The 19280-nt window shown below is 47.0% G+C and overlaps 1 protein-coding gene across 2 annotated transcripts in view; it reads right to left on the reverse strand.

Moving 5' to 3' along the window:
- Positions 1 to 14332: 14332 nt before the first annotated feature.
- The window catches only part of PLGRKT (plasminogen receptor with a C-terminal lysine), a 71619-nt gene continuing 66671 nt past the window's right edge, over positions 14333 to 19280 (reverse strand). For both annotated transcript variants that reach the window (XM_085845551.1, XM_085845552.1), the window contains exon 5: positions 14333 to 15758. In XM_085845551.1, the coding sequence (XP_085701677.1) occupies positions 15622 to 15758 (137 nt within the window). In that variant the 3' untranslated portion in view covers positions 14333 to 15621. The remainder of the gene's footprint in view (positions 15759 to 19280) is intronic.

Consider the following 19280-nt stretch of genomic DNA (forward strand, 5'->3'; position numbering starts at 1 on the left):
CTCACGGCAGAATCACCTCCATCCTCTCAGTTTCTTACTACTTTTTTTCCTTTTCTTCTCGCCTCGAAACCCGAGCACGCCTCGAAAACCGACTGTCCCCCCCCCAAACTGAACTACTCCACGAGGTCTTCGTTCGCTGCTTCGAAGCCACTCGCTCCTCCCCCTTTACGAAGCCTACAAACTCCTCCCCTTAGTTTTACTTCCTCTTTTTGGCCACTCCCTCTCAGCCGACTGGGCGGGGCCTCGTCCGGAGAGGGGAAGGAAGGAAGAAGAAGCCCTCGGCACACCACCACTGTACGAACAATAAACATGCATCCTACACCCCCCCCGACACACATGTAACGTCCATTTTACCGAACAGCCTCGCTAAACATGCATTTAATGGGGGATCTGAGCTAATTCTATATTTAGTAGCCTACAAAGGGCCATTTCCGTAACAATACATTATGATGCGTGCATAGGAGCTTCTGAACAGACAAATGCATTCCAGGAATCTCAACACAATTGAAGAATCTTTGTCTTTATAGTTTCCAGTAAGACACAGTTTTTATAATTTTCTGACACTGATGTCAGTTCGCCCGGTCTTTACAATTTCCAGGTGAACCTTATCTTCAGTCTTCTTTGACAGCTCCTGCTTCAATGGTTGGAACACATATTGAAATCCAGACATATTAATCGCACAGAATGCTAGAATGATGTCAAATGCCAACTCTAATGGCCATTAAAACAAGTTTCCATCTTATGGAGGTTAAAAGTCAGTCTGCTTCCCCCAAAACTTGCAAGATATATTATCTTGAAGCGACCAGAGCTTTGTGGATACACCTGGACATTTTCTGAAATCTACATTCCAACTTGTTTGTGTCTTTCATGCAAAATTCTCAAGATAGTTCGACATGACAGGCGTCAGGCAATTCTTCTTTATATTCAACTTACTGGCAAAGTTCAACCTGTTGACACATATAATATAAAGGTGATCTTTCCATACAGAGGAGAAAAAAAATTATGTTAATTCCAAATGGATACATACTTAATTCAAATGGAGCGCACATGGCTAATTTAACTCACGAATAATCAGACAAAAAGAAGAGTAGGGACGAAATGAAGAAGAAAATGATATAAGCAAACCGAGCTATGAGACCATCGTAACGCATGCTCCAGTTGTCCCGCTGGGCTAGACAAAAGGAAAGGGACTATCAATGCATATAATAATGGAATAACTGTCTTGGGACCACTGGCTGTTGGATGCATGCGGTTCCAAGAACCACAATAATACACACACACACACACACACACACACACACACACACACACACACACACACACACACACACACACACACACACACACACACACACACACACGAGAGTGGAGCAAGGAGGGGTGAGGGAACGAGGGGTGAACTAGGAAGCGGAAAGGGGGGTCGATTGTGCAGTTTTGGCTGTTATGGGACACAAACTGTACTTACTGTTTTACCAAGTGTTACGCGTGGCCTCCAGACCTCAAAACGAGTGTTTGAGTATTTGAAGGGTTAGCACGGCAGACAATAACAACTATCACTTTGAACTTTTCAATCACTTGGCAACCAACCAGGTGACAACCAGCAACCTACACCAGAAGGAACTTTAAAATACAATTTATTAAAACACACTGTTAAAATGAGATAATATCATTCAATAATAATGCAACCATAATTCCATCAAATACTTCAACAACTTTTTACCAAGAGGTTTTACCAATACTTAACAACTTTTGCAAACTCAGATTATTTTAACCAAGGCAATTTTCTTTTGAGAAAGGCAACTTTAAACTCACATATTACTACATCCCCTTTAACCAGGATTCGTTTAACTGGTTAAATGTAAAGGTTTAACCATTGACCCCTTTAATCAAGTTAAAACCTTGCAGTGCCCGAACGTACAATTTAACCTTAAGCCGTGTGGAAACAAACGTGCAGTTGAAGCAAGTATGCAAATGAATGGTCGCGCCGAGACGAATCTGGCAGCTTTGCAATCAGCTTTGAGTGAAGAGCGAGTGAGCCCACAGGAATGATCATGCAGGATGGATAATCTCACCATGTCTCCAGCTAAATTGTGAGAAGGCACGAGGAAGGGTGAATGACCTTGGCTCTGCAGCCCAGGGAAGCTGTTTTAATATATTTTTTTATTTTTCAATATAATTTTCAATGTCAGGAGAATTGAACCCATCGCTTCGCTGATGGAAGTTGAACAACAAAACTTGTATATTGTTGCGGGCCGGGGGTCGGGTGAGAAGACCACCGGGGGGGGGGGGGAAGCTATCTCAGCTCCCACCAGACTCCACGGAATTGTCGGCCGTCGCACACGGATAATTTCGTGACACGGCGGGTCGCTTAACCGACCGTGGGTGCCAATAACTCAACCGCGTAACCGAGGGTCCTCCCATCTATGGGTTAATCGGGTTACCTAATGAATCACGTGATTTAATTACCGGGGAACACGCCCTCGGTACGCCTTGTTCGAATCGGATCACTCTACCGGACCGGATCACTTTACTGGATCGGATGCAGCCGAGTGACATTGCCAAGGACGTACTGGCTAAAAGGAATGGATCGTTGGGAATAAAGTCCCGGCGAAACTAGGATTCGGACCATGCTGGATCAATGGAAGAAAAGACAAAAACGAGCTGGGAACATTCCTAATCATGATTTATTTACAATTGGTGAGGAAAGGTATGTGGCACAATCAGGATTTATTGGGGTGTGTTGTGCAGAGATAGGGGAGAGAGGTGTGGTGCAGCAAATAAACAAGCAACTTACAAAAGCGGACACAGAGCAGACTTAACGCGAAAATAATAACAACAATAATGATAACGATCTTCTGCAGTCTTACTTAAGCAGACAGGCGCCAGGACACGGAAACACACACACGGAAACACACACACGGACACACACACACGGACACACACACACACGGACACACACACACACACGGACACACACACACACACACACACACACACACACACACACACACACACACACACACACACACACACACACACACACACACACACACACACACACACACACACACACACACACACACACAACCCGATGAAGAGGAAGTATTGAAACGAGAAGGGAAATGAGTTGAGGCTACGATCTCAGTACCTTTGTGCTTGACAGCACGACACGCCACCAATACGTTTCGGGTGGGATACTGCGTGGTGTGGTACCCAGGAGCTGGCGTGTCGTCCCTGGCTTCAACAGCGTGTGTGGAGACCGTATTCGTGAAGGATTTCTGGTTCTGGGTTTGGAGCATTGGCAGGTCTCCTTCAAGGCTCTCTGCTGACGATCTCAAAGTTAAGTTTCCGGTCATTATCTGTCCCGTTTTAACTGTTTATTTTCTCACCTGCATGTTACTGTGTGTCCCTAGTTCGGTTTTGTTTCAAAAATAGTGCTATTTCGTGAGTTTTTGTCGACCTTGTCTTACCGAGTGCTTGAGGACTACCTATCGTTCCCCTCGGTGTCCGATCGTGTTAATTTGTATTTTCTCCCCATTACCTTGAATTTCTATCTTCCCCAACGTCCCCCATTCCTCCCAACTAAGCACTCTATTTCTTGTCTTAAATCAAAAACAACAAAAAAAAAAACTACCTTTCTCCTTGCACACTCACAAGTCTCGATTCTTCTTCTTCTTCCCCGTGCCGGCACACCATCTTTATTCTACTGAGCTGACCCTCTCTCACCATTACCTTCACGATTTCTTCCGATCTACAACCTTCCATTCCCGAATCTTACCTGTTCTTCAAAAATACATCAAAAAATAATTATCTTCCTTGTCTCCTTTCGATCTATACACCTCCTGTAACCACGTGTCTCTCTCTACTCTTCATCGACCCAGCAGCTTCACACTGCGTTTACCGTCCAAATTCACCACACACTTCCACGATTTTACTTCAACCTTCCCTTTTCCAAATGTTACGCAATGCTTATTTGAAATAATTAATTTCACTTTTGACTATACACCTCCCAGAGCCAAGTGCTTCTCCCGTAACCACGTGATCTGTTTAGACCCCCTGTGTTTATCGATCCAATTTCAACATTCACCTCACGATTTTTTCGACAACACTTCCATGACCTAATCTGATGAAAACTCTCTCAAATAATAGTAATAATAATAATTATAAAAAACGATCTCTTATAATGCTTCATCTTCCTCTTTCACACATGTGGTACTCTTTACTGTATGATAATGCACTACTCTTCTACTATTTAAACAGACTGCTCTCAATTCGACCTTTCCTTCATACCTTGCCTAAAAAATCCAACTGTTGCAGCGTTTCTTCTCTCCATTCTCTGAATTCGCCTTTATTGCATCCATCACGAAACGTGTTTAATCGCATCTCTGACCTAAAACTTTTTTAAACCCCAGTTTGCTATGAATGTTCGCTTTCCATCAACCATTCTTTTTTCCAATTTCAGTGCCAACTCACCGCTCTCACCCCTCACTCTCAAAGCAACCATCCCACTCTTCTCCCTCCAAGCCTCCCTCTCACCTCTCTCAAAAACTCCCCCTCACCCTTCTCTCACCATTCACCCCCCTCACTGATCGTTCTCAAAGTTGCCCACCCTCTCATCCACAAAGCTGCCTCCTTCCACTGCCTTCTCACCTCCATCTCATCACTCCACTTCCTCAACTGCTTTTTTCCCCCTCTCTTGTCCCCCATCTCCCCCAGCACCACAGAGCCTTTTCTCCTCCTCATCCGGCCCCCTCCCCGAGCTATTCTGCAACCCCCACACTCTTTTAACAACCCTCCTTACCTTCCCCCTCGTCCCTTGTCCTACTCTCTCCCTCCCCTCCCACCCCTCGTCCCTTGTCCTACTCTCTCCCTCCCCTCCCACCCCCTGCACCCAAAGCCTCCTCCCCTCCCTCTTCATTAACAGTTTGGACCTCAAATATCCGGGCCTTCGCTCAAACCTTTCAGATCTTTCCATACAGGTTGTCACTGACAAACCAGACATAATCTGCCAAACAGAAACGTTCCTCCCCCAAGACGTGTCTGACTCCCAAGTATCTCTCCCTGGTTACTCCCTCCTCCGGTATGACAGACCTGAGCCTCGTCCTGGTGGAGGAGTTGCTCTCTTCATCAAAGACTCTATTCCTTACTCTCCATGCACTGCCCCCACTCCCCCACACCCCCACACCCCCAGGAATACCTCTGGCTACGGCTTCCCTTCCACTCCCACCTCATGTTTATATGTGTACTGTACCGTCCACCTAACAGTGATGACTCCATCTACACCTCACTATCCGAAAACATGGACCAACTTCTATCTTCTCATCCAAACTCTCTCTTCCTCATATGTGGTGACTTCAATTGTCATCATGCCAGTTGGCGAGGTGTGGGAACCTCTCTCACCTGTCATGGCACTTCAGCAAAAGCTTTCTGCGACTCATTGGAACTGACTCAATCGGTCAACTTCCCGACCCGGATATCAACCGATGGTACTCCATCTCTTCTGGATCTGATTTTGACAAATTTCCCTGACAATATCTGCTGCTCTTCCTCCACTCCAATCGGTTCTTCTGACCACGTCCTTGTCAAAGTGGACATCTCTCTGGCCATTATCGGAGAACCATCTTACCGCCGTCGAGTCTGGCATTTCACTCAAGCCGACTGGCAGGGTCTCCAAGCAGCCATCAAACATATAGACTGGTCTCCTATCACTACTTTCTCCAACATCAACTCATCCTGGGAATTCTTTCAAAGAAACTTGCTCTCCCTCATGCACAGATTTATCTGCTCTCGTCTTCAGTTGTCCTACCTAACCTTCCTACCGCCCTTGGTTCACTGAAGCTTGTGGCGAGGCAGTTGTCCTGAAACAACTTGCCATTGCCTCATGGAAAGCAAACCCAACTGAGGGCAATCTCAGTTCCTTCCATAAAGCTCGGAACAAGTGTGTATCTACCCTCAGGAGAGCCAGAAAACAACATCTTTCTAAGCTCAAGTCTGAACTTTCAAACCTCTCTCCCTCCTCAAAATCCTGGTGGCATCGAATCAAATCTGTTTCTGGTGCATGTTCCTCCTCCATCCCCTCCCTTACCTCAAATGGCCGCACTGCTGAAACCGCACGTGAAAAGGTTGAATGCCAAAACTCGGTGTTTGCAGCTAAATCTTGTGTCCAAAACCCATCACTTTCTCTACCCACCGTATCCAGTCGCACCCAACTGTCCCTGGACTCTGTGAACTTTTCTCCTGACAAGGTAGAGAGCTTGTTGTCAAACCTCGACTCAGATTCTGCAACCGGTCCAGACGGCATCAGCCCACGTGTCCTAAAAACCTGCTCTTCTGTTCTTGCTCACCCTCTCTCTGTTATATTCACCCTCTCATTTGCTCAAGGTCATCTGCCATCTGCTTGGAAATCAGCAAACATTACTGCCCTGCATAAAAAGGTGCAAAAACAGATCCCTGTAACTACAGACCAATCAGTCTTCTCCCAATCATCAGCAAGGTTATGGAATCCATCATCGCTTCAGATATTAAATCCTTCCTCTTCTCCAATGGCTTGATTTCCGATTATCAATTTGGTTTCAGACCAGGTCACTCTTCCCTGGATATGCTGCTTCTGCTCTCCCAACAATGGATGGAGGTCCTCAATGCCAGACATGAAATCCGAGCCATATCCCTGGACATATCACGTGCTTTTGACACGGTCTGGCACCCTGCCCTGCTCACCAAACTCTCTTCCTATGGTAAACAATAATCCAAGGCTATCTCCACTCATGGCTCGCAGACTTCCTCTCCTGTCGCAGTCAATGTGTGGCCATAAATGGAGTTCTTTCATCCCCTCTACCTGTCAAGTCTGGAGTTCCTCAAGGTAGCGTTGTGGGCCCTGTTCTTTTTCTGGTTTTCATCAATGATCTCTTTGACTTTCTGGAAAATCCTCTATGTCTCTTTGCTGATGACTCCACCCTCTGCCGTACCATCGGTCATCCCTCAGACCGGCAAGCAGCAGCTTCTTCACTCACTGCAGAGCTGGGTAAAATCACAAACTGGTCCAACACATGGAACATGTCTTTTAATCCTGACAAATCTCACACTCTCACGATCTCTCCGAAAGGACCATTTAGAACCCCCCCCCCCACCCCATCTACATTCTCAACAATCCTCTGGAAGAAGTCCTTTCTTTCAAGTTTCTGTGTCTCACTATCTGCCATGACCTTTCCTGGGAAAGCCACATTTCAAACCTCGCCTCCAAAACCAGCCGCTGACTGGGAATCCTCCGTCGTGCAAAGTCCTTCCTTGGCCCACCTGAGCTCCTGACCACTTACAAAGCTTTCGTCCGCAGCCTGATGGAGTTCTGCTCTTCCCTCTGGGCTGGTGCTCCTGACTCCCACCTTTCTCAGCTTCACGCTGTGGAAACTAAGGCATTTTGGATCATTGGCATCTCCCGCAATGAGGCTGAGTCTTTGGGCCTCTCACTCAATCACCGCAGTTGGTCGGTGGTCTTTCCCTCTTCTACCGTCTCCTCTCCAGCCTCGCCCCCCTGCTCTCTCTGCGACTTGTCCCCACCACATTTCCGCAGGGCACTCAAGGTCCGCCAACAACCCCCTTCTGGTAAAACTACCAAAATCACGAATCACTGCTCACCTTCACTCTTTCATTCCTTTTTTCCCACCTTTGGAATAAACTTCCACACTCTATTCAATCCCATTCTTCCCTCCAGGCCTTCAAAACAGCTGTTCACCACCACCTATCATCCCCCATCCAAATCCTCGATCTTTTCTGCCCCCGATAATCCACCTGAGCCCACCTCCTTCAAATTCCCTGCAATGTCCATCTTGTATTCCCCATGTTCCCCACCCCATCCCTCTCCCTTCCACAGATCTCCTAATGTCTCTGTTCCCCACTGTTTTGTCCTTCTCACTCCCGCCGCTTTTGTATCATGACCCCCCCCCCCCCTTGCTGTGCATTGTGTGTTAGCTCTCACATGAGCCTCGACAAGATATGCAAAAAGGAAAAGAAAAAAAGGAGGGGCTTGAGTAGAAAAGGGGTGGAGTCTAAGGTGCATGGACGGAGTGGAAGGTGGGACCAGGTTGGCGGGTGGGGTCGACGTTGTGTGGGCGGAGACGAGGAGGAGAAGGAGTCCAGGCAGCAGGATGCGGGTCGTAGCGATGTCGACGAGCGAGGCGAGGGCGAGACCAGAGCGAGAGAGAGGAGGAGTCCAGGCAGCAGGATGCGGGTCGTAGCGATGTCGACGAGGGCAAGGCCAGAGCGAGAGAGGCGGAGAAAGAGAGAGAGAGAAAGGCGGAGGGACCGCTCCGACCTTCATGGGACTTGCAGTGCGCGGGGGTGGGGGGGTGCCACCCCAAAGCGAAACGTCATCACCTGAATCGGGCGCTTCGATTGGCCCTGACCCCTCACGTGGCCTGCTAACTTTGGCTGGAAACCACCTCACCTCATTTCCAGCAAGGCCATCTTAGACAGCGGCAATACTCCGTTCGGACCCCAAGACATGATACGAATCGCCCACACAGAAATTGGCACGCGAATCGTCCTGTAAAAAACCCGGGCCATGCCCTGGCGACTGGCCAAGGGTCCCGCATGCCCGCTCGGACGCCTGACCAGCGCCGATCAACGCACCTGCTCTACGCCCGCCAACGCGGCCCACACCGCACAACACTCCCCGGCGAGATCGCAGCTTTGCTGTCCGTAAAGACGAGAAGACGTTCACCATCCATGGGGAATCCACTGCTGCCAGAGAAGGACAAAGGTACATTATTATGGATAAATCCATGCATGTTTCGCGAGCGGCGTACGTGTCTGCCTTCGAGCACATTCTATACAGTGCGCGGGGTTCGGTCATTACGCAAGTGGCCAGCACCCACGTCCGCACGACTCTGCTAGCGTGTGCGCGGGGCGAACACCAATACGTATTTGGTTGAAAAGGAACACACCGCTTTTCCTCCACACACTCGTATCCCGCCCAACATGGCGTGGAGTTGCCTTTATCGACCTCCGTACGCGTTTCGTGCAGCGTCGGCGTCGTGCTGGCTGTGTTTCCTGTGTTGTGAAAAAACACCATTCGTGCAGCCTCTTTAGAGGTATTCATTCGTCTGACTTTTTAATGCAACCGGCAATCTTCCCCAGATCACCGGAAGCTCGAGTCGATAACCCTGCACTGCCAACTGCACGTTGGGGTTAGGGCTCGCTTGGGAACGAGGGCTCTGCGCCGTCGTTTCCTCGCAGCAGCGCCACATGTGCTGGCCTCCACGAGGGCCCACCTCACAGCGAAGGCACACTTGGCTCAGATTTACCTCAGGAATAATCGGACGAAAAGAAGAGTAGGGACGAAATGAAGAAAAAAATGTTGTGAGCAAACCAAGCTATGAGATCATCGCAACGCACTTCCTTGTTGTCCCGCTCGACAAAAGGAAAGGGACTATCTACATGTATAATAATGGAATAACTGTCTTGAGACCACTATCTGTTGGATGCATTCGGTTCCAAGAACCACAACAATGTTACAGCACAGTAATAGTTTATTTACAGTCAATATTGTACACCATCCCTCCCTATTCCATCTCCAGGTGCTGCACGACATCATCGCCGGGTGCTGAAGGCTCCATAATAAATCTCCACGGGGATGACGCACGTGTTGAAAGTTCATACTCAGGTTTTACTCCGTTTGTTTTCTTGTCCGGGCGATATCTCAGAAGTTGAAATTTGGTCATGACAGTGACCAAGTGATTTGATTATAAAGGGTATTTTTAATTAATCAATTAATTATTTTATTTTTTGAAAGTTACAGATTCGGATGGAACAGTGGTGGTTTCGGTATGCTCTTAGCCAATTGATAAATAATAATCGTAAAATAATTTCTTAATTTATTTTAATTTTGCAATTAATTGATCAATTATTTATTGAGCAATTATTGTACACCGCTCCTTCGCAATTCTGTCTCCATGTGATGCACGGCGGCATCGCCAGGCGCCTAAGGTGCCTTGACAATGTCGTGCACTGGAGGATATGTTATTTATTTGGCATCTGGGCAGTTTGCATTGAATGTTGCTCAACTTGTTTCACAATTTTTTTAATTCTGAAACACTTTGTTCACTGCTTAGCACCCAGCATTAATTCTAGTAATATGCATACTTATTCACGAAAAAAAAATTAATTTGTTTTAAGTTCCCAGGGATCAGACGTTACGTAGTTTTGTTTTTTCAAGTTGCAAAATATAATTATCGAGTCATGCATAATATACCGCCTTAAAGGCCTCGCCTAGAGTTATATGTAATGCTGCAATGACATCCCAGCGATCACGCTGTCATCTTAGTAAATCCGTCACCCTGACGCCTAGCATCTGGAATTCAGCCCGTCACCTACGGACGTCAGATATATGGATTATATTGTTCAACTACAGTCAACAAAGCGAGGATGACGTGCACCTCCATAGAGACCTACCCTCACGCTATATGCAATGCCGTAATGACATCACAGCAAAATGAGTTTGACAGAAGGACGGACGGACGGAGAAATCCGGCTACTTTAACATTATATTTGTGGGTTAGATGGAGGAATTAGATGAAACTTCATAGTAAAGTTAGGACTGTGTAGTGTAGCATGGTCCGTGGATGAGGAGACATCTCAATGTAAATTAAGTAGGGAAAACTATCAGCTGAAAATTGTTACGTGTCACCACATGGAGAGGTGCTGCTGTGTTAATTAGGTAGGGTTTAAGGCTAATTTCTCCCAGTATGTGATTGCCCCCTGTGACCTTTTCCTACATTTTTGCATTTACAAGCCAGCAATAAAAGAATTACGTTCTCATAACAACAACAACAATAACAACAGAACGAACGTTTTGGAGCAGGCAAAAACCCTGCCTTCTTGGCATCGTTATAGCAAGTCACGCCCCCGAGGCTTATGATTGGTCGGTGTGACGTGACAGAAGTGGGCATGATCAGGGAGCAGATAGTTGTGTGAGGAATGCGATTGAGATGGAGGATCTTACTTGCTGGTTTCTCCTCGACACGATGAAGAAGGCTGCGTGATTCTCGTTCGTGCTGGTGTGAATTCGTTCACGTACTGAGGCAAGGCACGAGCTATTAACTGTTGCTGGGTCGTGAAGGGTGTCCATCTTTGAGAAGAGAAGAAGAGTGTGCCTCGTGGCCTTATCTCGGGGCATCAGAAATCATCCCGTTGTATTGTCAAGGAGAAAGGTGGCGCCCATTTGTTGTGAGCGGAAATGGTGTAAGAGGAGCGGTGTGGCAAGTTTGTTCATGAGAAGCTGTATGAGGGTTTGTTGGCCCTGAACGAAGGAGGACCATCCGCGCGAATTATCACGTACGTCTCCTGGACAGAGTGACTTAGCGCCATTTCGGGTGTGGTTTCCCACGCAGTGACGAAGCGGTTCAATCGTCAAGCTCCAAAAGATCATCTCTGGACACACAGCTAAGTGCCAGAATAAAGGGAAGATTTTCTTTTATTTCATCTTTCCCCTTGTCTGTATTTGAGTGTGTGTGGAGACGTCTCAAAATTAGCTTGAGTTAACCTTACGTTTTATCATCATGTGTTGATTCATTCCCATTATAAATACTTGATTTACGTTCATTCAACCCTTATTTATTAAACTTGCTTGCGTCTGTCTATTCGTGGTGGGTTCTATTAGAAACCCTTGTGCTTCCCTCCTGGTGAACACCTCTGGTACGTGCTTTGCCACCTTCCATCACCCACGCGCCATCATCTCCAAGGATTTCAGTTGTTCGCCACCGAAAATCGTTCGGCTATCCATCCAGGTCTGTGTTAACCGACTCGCTCACCACAACTGGGTCAAGGGTCAGGGTAATTAATTTAACCCCCCTGGACACGACAATATATAGATTAATCCACCTCAAAGTACGTTCAATATTAGTTTGCTTTTCATTAGACTACGACACATTTCTCTCCCTTTATTTTGGGCAACATAAAAGACTGCTACTATCATGTTTGATGCAATTCGTACAATTGCATGTTTTTGGCGAATGCAAAAATGAAACACTGGTGTTTCATATGAAGGGCAAGGCATCAATGTGAGTGCCGTCCATCGGAAGGACACAGGACCAGTCTGCTCGCACTGGTCATTGGTCAATGATAAAGAGGCTACAGTGTCTGACAAAGAGTCGACGAGTTATTGCTGGCACAAACACAAAATTACAAATTCCTGACATCAACAAACAAGAGCTCAAGTGAGCACAATATACGCCCGAACAAGAAGGTATATACAGAATTGTGCAACTACATGGAAAACAGCATCCTGGTTGCCATGGCAACTACTTTAGATAACGAACGTATGTCGCGACACACTGTCTCCACAGTCTGTACCAATGTACCAAATATGAAACGTGAAAGTTGAAAACTTTGGGAGTTAGAGTGCGGACAGGAACGGACGGACGGACGGACGGACGACCGGTATCACATAATACGCCCCAATATATAAATATATATATATATATATATATATATATATATATATATATATATATATGTATATATATATGTATATTGTTGTGGTTGACGAAATTCGCAAACCACCATTCAGGTCCCTTAGGTGAGATATCTCTGTAAGTATATGTGTAGTTAGGCCCAAACCCGTTGTTTAGAGGGAATAAATGTCATTCATGCGGGCTGCGACCCTTCTAGATAGCAGTTTTTCTTTTACTATCTTTATTTTGGACCAGCCGCCATTACTACCACCACCAACCACGTCTCAACAGCCATCACCACAACCACCAACCGCAACGCCGCTTCACAACAACAGCCACGACCTTTACCGTCACAACTCGCCCTCGCAACCATCGCATCACCGTCATTCCCATGCCGCTTGTGGGCACCGACACTGGACTCGTGCAGGGCGCGCACCGAGCAGGGGTGCAAAAGCGCCGGCCTTTCCGAAGAAAACAGATCAAAAACGACTCACGCCCACTTCTGTTCCGTCCTATCGGCGAGCGTGGGGCGATTTGGCCCCGCCTCCAGGTGCGTTGGAGTAATATCGCTATATGCAAATTCATGGATCAAAAAGCATTCACGCCCACTTTTCCTCGGTCCAATGGGGAGCCAGTTAGAGGTGAAGGGTCGGAGGTAAAGGGTCGAAGGTGAAGGAGCGAGGCCACGGGGCATATAAGGGGCCGCGCTCGCCAAACAGAGCAGTTCGGAGGGGAGAGAGTGAAGAGTACGGAGGGGAGAGAGTGAAGAGTTCGGAGGGGAGAGAGTGAAGAGTTCGGAGCCAGTGAAGAGTTGGGACGAGTCAAGAGAGGAGACGGAGAGGGCGGTTGGACGGAGCTGTGGAGAGGTGGCGGCGGCGAAGACGGTCGAGGGGGTGCTCGTGTCGGAGTCGGGGAGCTGCGGAGGGAGAGGCCGGCGGCGCGACCGAGGTCGTGGTGGAGACGCTCGTCGCGGGACCCGAGACAGGGAGATATCCTCCTTCCCCCGAGCATCAACAACCCCTCCTGTTTCCCCCCGCGCTGAGATAGTGCGAGAAGGGGGCCCCGTTCCCACCCCATACCAGGCAGTCCCAGCGAGGCCCGCGGAGTCGGGGCGCCAGCGCCATTTTGCGGCTCATCATCAGACGGGTAGGCCCGACGCGGTCTCGGCCCCAGGCCCGCCTACCCCCCTCATCCTTGAGGGTGGTCCTTTTCTTTTGCTTTGAGTGTATGTGTTGTCGGCGCCGTCTGTGAAGTAAAACTGTATAAGTGTTGCCGTGTGCTCGGTAGTCGGTCAGATCTGCATTGTTGCATTTGCTTTTTGTGTATTATTGTGTTTCTTCTTCTTTTACATTTGCTTTTGGTGTAATTGTATATGTGTGCTTTCCGTTCATCGCGAAATAAATGTGCTTTATGTTGAACTGTTTTCCCGTTTCGCTTCGTCTTTTCCTCTATTGAATCTCCATCTTACTTCACGTAAAGGGTTGGTCGTGGGCTAAAACGCCCGATAATTAATCGAACCGTCCAGGTTGACGATAACACCGCTCGGTTATCCCGATAGTACGGAACGGGTCGCTTAAAGTGGCCCGTGTCCGAAGTCGACCTGCGGTCGCCCGGTCTACCCTCCGTGTGGGTACTTAGGTAGGTCGAATTTGGCGAGCAACCCTATCCCACGCGGGGGGCCGATTGGCACGATCGTGGTGAGGCCGAAAGGTCCACCCGTGACTAGTTCCCGGCGTTAGTCCGAGAGGGTCACGACGGGATTGTCCGTCCGGTGGGCGACGTGCCGCGATTCGAGTTACGTGGCCGTCCGCACGCCGGGGGGCGCGAATCCGCAACAATATATATACACACACATCGGGCGTATAAAAAAAAAGCAAACAATGAGGTGAATTATAAAGGTTTATTGTTATTTTATCCTGCATAGCTTTAATCATCAAAAATAATTCTGAATATTGAAGACATTATCAACTAATCTTTTTATCATTCTAGACAGACAAAGAAGAGGCGTTCAAAAAGTTGACAAACAAGATACTCAACAATGTCGATTTTTCAATACATAGCTATACATATTTGGTGGACAACTTTGTCTATCTTCGCAGCAATATTTCAAATTCCCTCAGCAATGATTGTGAAATTAGTCATTGCATCTCGGCCGCATTTGCAATTTTCGGCAAACTGCGGAGTCATGTGTGGCACTCCGATTGGATCGATTTGCAAACAAGATTCACTGTGTATCGTGCCATAGTTATACAGTATCTACCCTTACCTATTGACTTGAAACTTTCCTCCTGCACGCCAATCAAATTAAACAGCTCAACACAATGCACTGTGGCTCAACATACTTGCGTCAAATTCTGAAAAATCAATTGGTCTGACTATATCTTACCGAGAAGTTGATTGCATTTCGAAATTTAAACAGGTGTTAACGCATCTGGCCAGAGCAAAGCTACGTTGGGTCGGCCACGTGTGTCGTACGGACGACAACAGATTTTCTATTCTGAAATTGACGATGGCCATCGTAATCGTGACGGTCAATATCTACGCTACAAAGACCACAACAAAGGAATTTTGAAAAAAAAGTGAAGTTAGCATTTCCACGTGAGAACAATTTTGTCATCATCGTAACAATTGGAAAGACTTGTGTGAAAGTGGCATTGCGAAAAAATGATCGACAAGCAAAATTATATTCTCGACGAATGCAGACTTGATAGAAATAGCCCTTTCGACCCTAATCGATAATCAGTGACTTCTTCTGCTTAAACCTTTCTAATCTTGTTGGAATTATTTGTTGTAACTAAATGATTGCACAAATTGGCAATCAGAGGATGGCGAATGATGAGATTGACATAATTTTAAGAATACAGATTTTTAAAAGAATTATATATAGTTAGATATTGAAAAATAAAAAAGTTAATGTCTCAGACTATCATGAGTATCTTGATTGCACAACTTTCTCAATGACCAACACACCATTTCACAGGATATATGATCACAATGGAAGAGCCTTTACAATATTGTATACCACACATACAACACATCAAAAACCAGCAACAGGCTCAGATAAACCAATTAAATAGAAGCATCTTTCAAATGAGGATTTCCCCTCTACATCCTTAAAAATAAGTTTGACATTGACGAAACTCCACGTCAACCTTTCATCAAACCTCCCAGACTTTCAGCGCTGTGCATCCAAGGACAGGACGGCCAGTTTGCTTTGTGCTCGCCGGGCTTTCTCCAATTCGTCAAAGCCTGGAACTCCACCAGGCATTGCCACAAGCTCCACATTTGAATCAAGGATATTCTCAGCTTCATCTAGAAAAGAAAGTGAGGTATTCAAACCACAAATATATTTTTTTTAACATTTACTGGAAATCATCTTCACGAGTAAGAATGAATCTCATGCCAACACAATAACAATCAAATAATAAGGTTCTTCCTTCCGATAAAAGGCAAGACAAATGTACCAATGTTATTATCATGACCAAAAGACTGGCTTATTTGGCATTTCACAAGCAGATACAGTAGCTCATGATTCTGGAATCCCAGGTTTGAATCCAACATACAGTGTTGACACACACACACACACACACACACACACACACACACACACACACACACACACACACACACACACACACACACACACACACACACACACACACACACACACACACACACACACACACGTTTAATAACACAAAGATACGGCATGCCGAGATGCGGCTGGTCCGCAATATGCATCAAGTACAACACTCGTCTTCCTGTTCACGTGCCCATCATTCCTTAACCCATCCTGAAATTAATCCTTTATATGACTGCCATACACTATCGAACATATCCTGTATGTTTCCATATTTACCATTTCTGGGTGGATAAGAGCATTTTTCAAATGCCTTCTGAGAGTCAAGATAAACTACATCCACTGCACTTTTCTTAACCATCCAATCAAAAACTGCTTCCGAGAACTCCATAAATTTGTTAAACATGACCTCCCTTTTGTAAATCCATGCTGATTGCCTATAATTACTTTAAATCTACATCAACTCGGTTCCCCACTTAATATCTCACATTTTATCTGCAATTTAAGTGAAATGAACAGGTCCCTTGTTTTCCAATTCCTCTATGGACCGTTTCTTCAATAAAAGCGTTACATTCACGATTCTTCAATCCTCTGATACCTATCCTGATTGACTGGTTTCCCAACCATCTTTACAAAACCTTTAAATGCACTGCCCACTGACCAATCCAATCCCAAGATATAAATAGCACCTCATACTCTTTACTCGCCACCAAAATGAGTCAGCCTTTGAACATACTGTTGCGGTTCTGAAAACCACATGCCTCCAAGGCAATGGCATCCATTGTCCCCAGACAGTTATTTCATTAATATACGTGCATTTAGACCTTTCCCTCATGTCTAATGGGTCAAACGGGACAAAGTGCGTTGTGTGGATCTCATAGTTAGGTCTGATTATATCTCTATCTTCATTCCAACTCTTTTCCTCTTATTCCTGAAATAAATCCAAGCAGGCACCGCACCCAGACGGCCGCTTCTGAAAACCACAGCAACATCCTCCACGATAAGAATGTGTCCTCGCGGAGGCCAAATAAAGCATAACCTACATGATGGAAAAATCCTCCGCTGCAAGATACGGTGTCAAAGGGAATCGTAGAACCATAGGTTAAATCCCAGTGCCATACAGGATGCATGCGGCGTGCTCTTTTCAACCCTAATAAGTATATCCAATCCTTTCCTTCAATCCATCGCACAGTACAGGGCACGAATAGTATACCTCTTCATTCGGGTCTGCGTGCTGATTACAATGGCATCTTACCATCGCACAATACGGGGCACACATGGCGCACATCTTCATTCGGGTCTGCGCGCTCATTACAATGGCATATTACCATCACACAGTATGGGGCACGAATAGCGCACCTCTTTGTTTGGGTCTGCGCGCTGGTTTACTACGGCGTCTTACCATCGATCTTTGCTCGCCATTGCGGCAATCAATATCTCCCGCGGACGGCAGAGATCATCCCGCACCTCCGCCTCAATGCAGCCGCCACCAAGCAGAGGCATGCTGTATGGTCCAGATCGCTCGGGCCTCATGGCATATGGATAGGACAAGCGAATTTATCAGCGCCAACCGCAGCGCACTGGGTGGCATGCCACGAAGCGGACGCATTGACCGGCATGGCCCTCGGCCTCACCGGAGCACGGCCCGGGAGTTCAATGCAAGGCGAATCATATCGCGGGGTTTGGAACGAGACAATTCCACAGTTCGGCAAAGTCTTGCCGGATGTAAAATAAGGCCACTTCCGGCCGTGGTGGCCGGGTTGTGCGGTGGCCGGGGCCCAATGGGAGTGCCCGATTCGGGTGACGACGCATCGCTTCGGGGCAGTGCTCCACCTTTTGCCGCAGGGCCTATAAAGGACGGATCGCGAAGCCGTCTGCAGTCGTAGTCGTCCTAATCATCTTTGCCTGGCCTTGGATCGATCTCTGCATATGCCTGGTGCTCTGCATGTCCATCTGCCACTCCGCCCACTCGCTCTCGATCTCCACTTTCTCTGGAATCTCCACTCCATCGCTGCTGGCTCCACCCACCCACCTTCTCCGCCTGCCTCTCGCTGCTGGCTCCACCCATCCACCTGACTCTGCCTTCTCCACCCACTCACCGCTGGCTCCACCTACTGCCCTCCCTCACGTGGTCTTGCCTATTCTCTGGATTGGTGCAGACACTGCGCCGGCGCCGAAGCCAAGCAGGAGACGACGCATCAACTCAAGGAGGGATCGTTCAGCGGAGCATCCCCCCCAAACGTACTGGGTAGCACGGGCAACCGTGCAAGGTATTATGAAACCGCAAGTCTCATCTCCTCTTCTTTCTTCTCATTAACGCCTCTTTATTGGGGTGTGTGTGTGTGTGTGTGTGTGTGTGTGTGTGTGTGTGTGTGTGTGTGTGTGTGTGTGTGTGTGTGTGTGTGTGTGTGTGTGTGTGTGTGTGTGTGAGATGGTGCCAGTCTGAGCTTTAAGTTAAGATTGCATAAGATATACTCTGTGTCTGCTTTAGTAAGTTGCTCATTTCATTGACGCACTACACATTTCTTTCTATCCCTGCTTTACATACAATAAACTACCTTCACCACATATTTTTCCTCGCCTGCCTGTAATAACTGATTTTGTGGAAATGTTCCCAGTTCATTTTTGTCTTTTCCTTCATTGATCCAGCATGGTCCGTATCCTCGCCTCATCAGGACTTTATTCCCAATGATCTGTTCTTTTAGAACTGTATGTTCCTTGGCAGTGTTGCTTGGCTGTATCTGATCTAGTAAGGTGATCCTGTTCAGACAAGGCGTACCGAGGGCATGTCCCCCCGGTAATTAGGTCACGTGATTATTTTTAGGTAACCAATATTAGACGGAGGACCCCAAGTCACGTGATTGAGTTATTCGCATTCACGGTCGGTTAGCGACCCGCCGCGTCACGGAGTTATCCGTGTGCGACGGCCTGCGATTCCAGGAAGTCTGGTGGGAAATCGAGAGAGCTCCCCCCAGTGGTCTTCTCACCCGACACCCAGCTGCAACAATATGTTTAAAAAAAAAAAATCCAGTTACATGTTAATCTGCTATGAACACAACTGCAACCAAGCTGCAACCAATAGCAAATACACTGCACCTTACACAAAATCATGGCATCAAATACTTGAAAATAACATTAATAATAAAAACTCTGTTTCTACCATAAGGAATCAACCAAACGATGCCTCCAAAATCTCATGAGAAACATGTGCCTCTGGGGCAGCAACATGACACCGCATCTCCCCCTCCTCAACA

The sequence above is a fragment of the Eptatretus burgeri genome, chromosome 11, assembly GCF_056783735.1.
Source record: "Eptatretus burgeri isolate ZD-2024b chromosome 11, Ebu_testis_v1, whole genome shotgun sequence".
Lineage (NCBI taxonomy): Eukaryota > Metazoa > Chordata > Myxini > Myxiniformes > Myxinidae > Eptatretus > Eptatretus burgeri.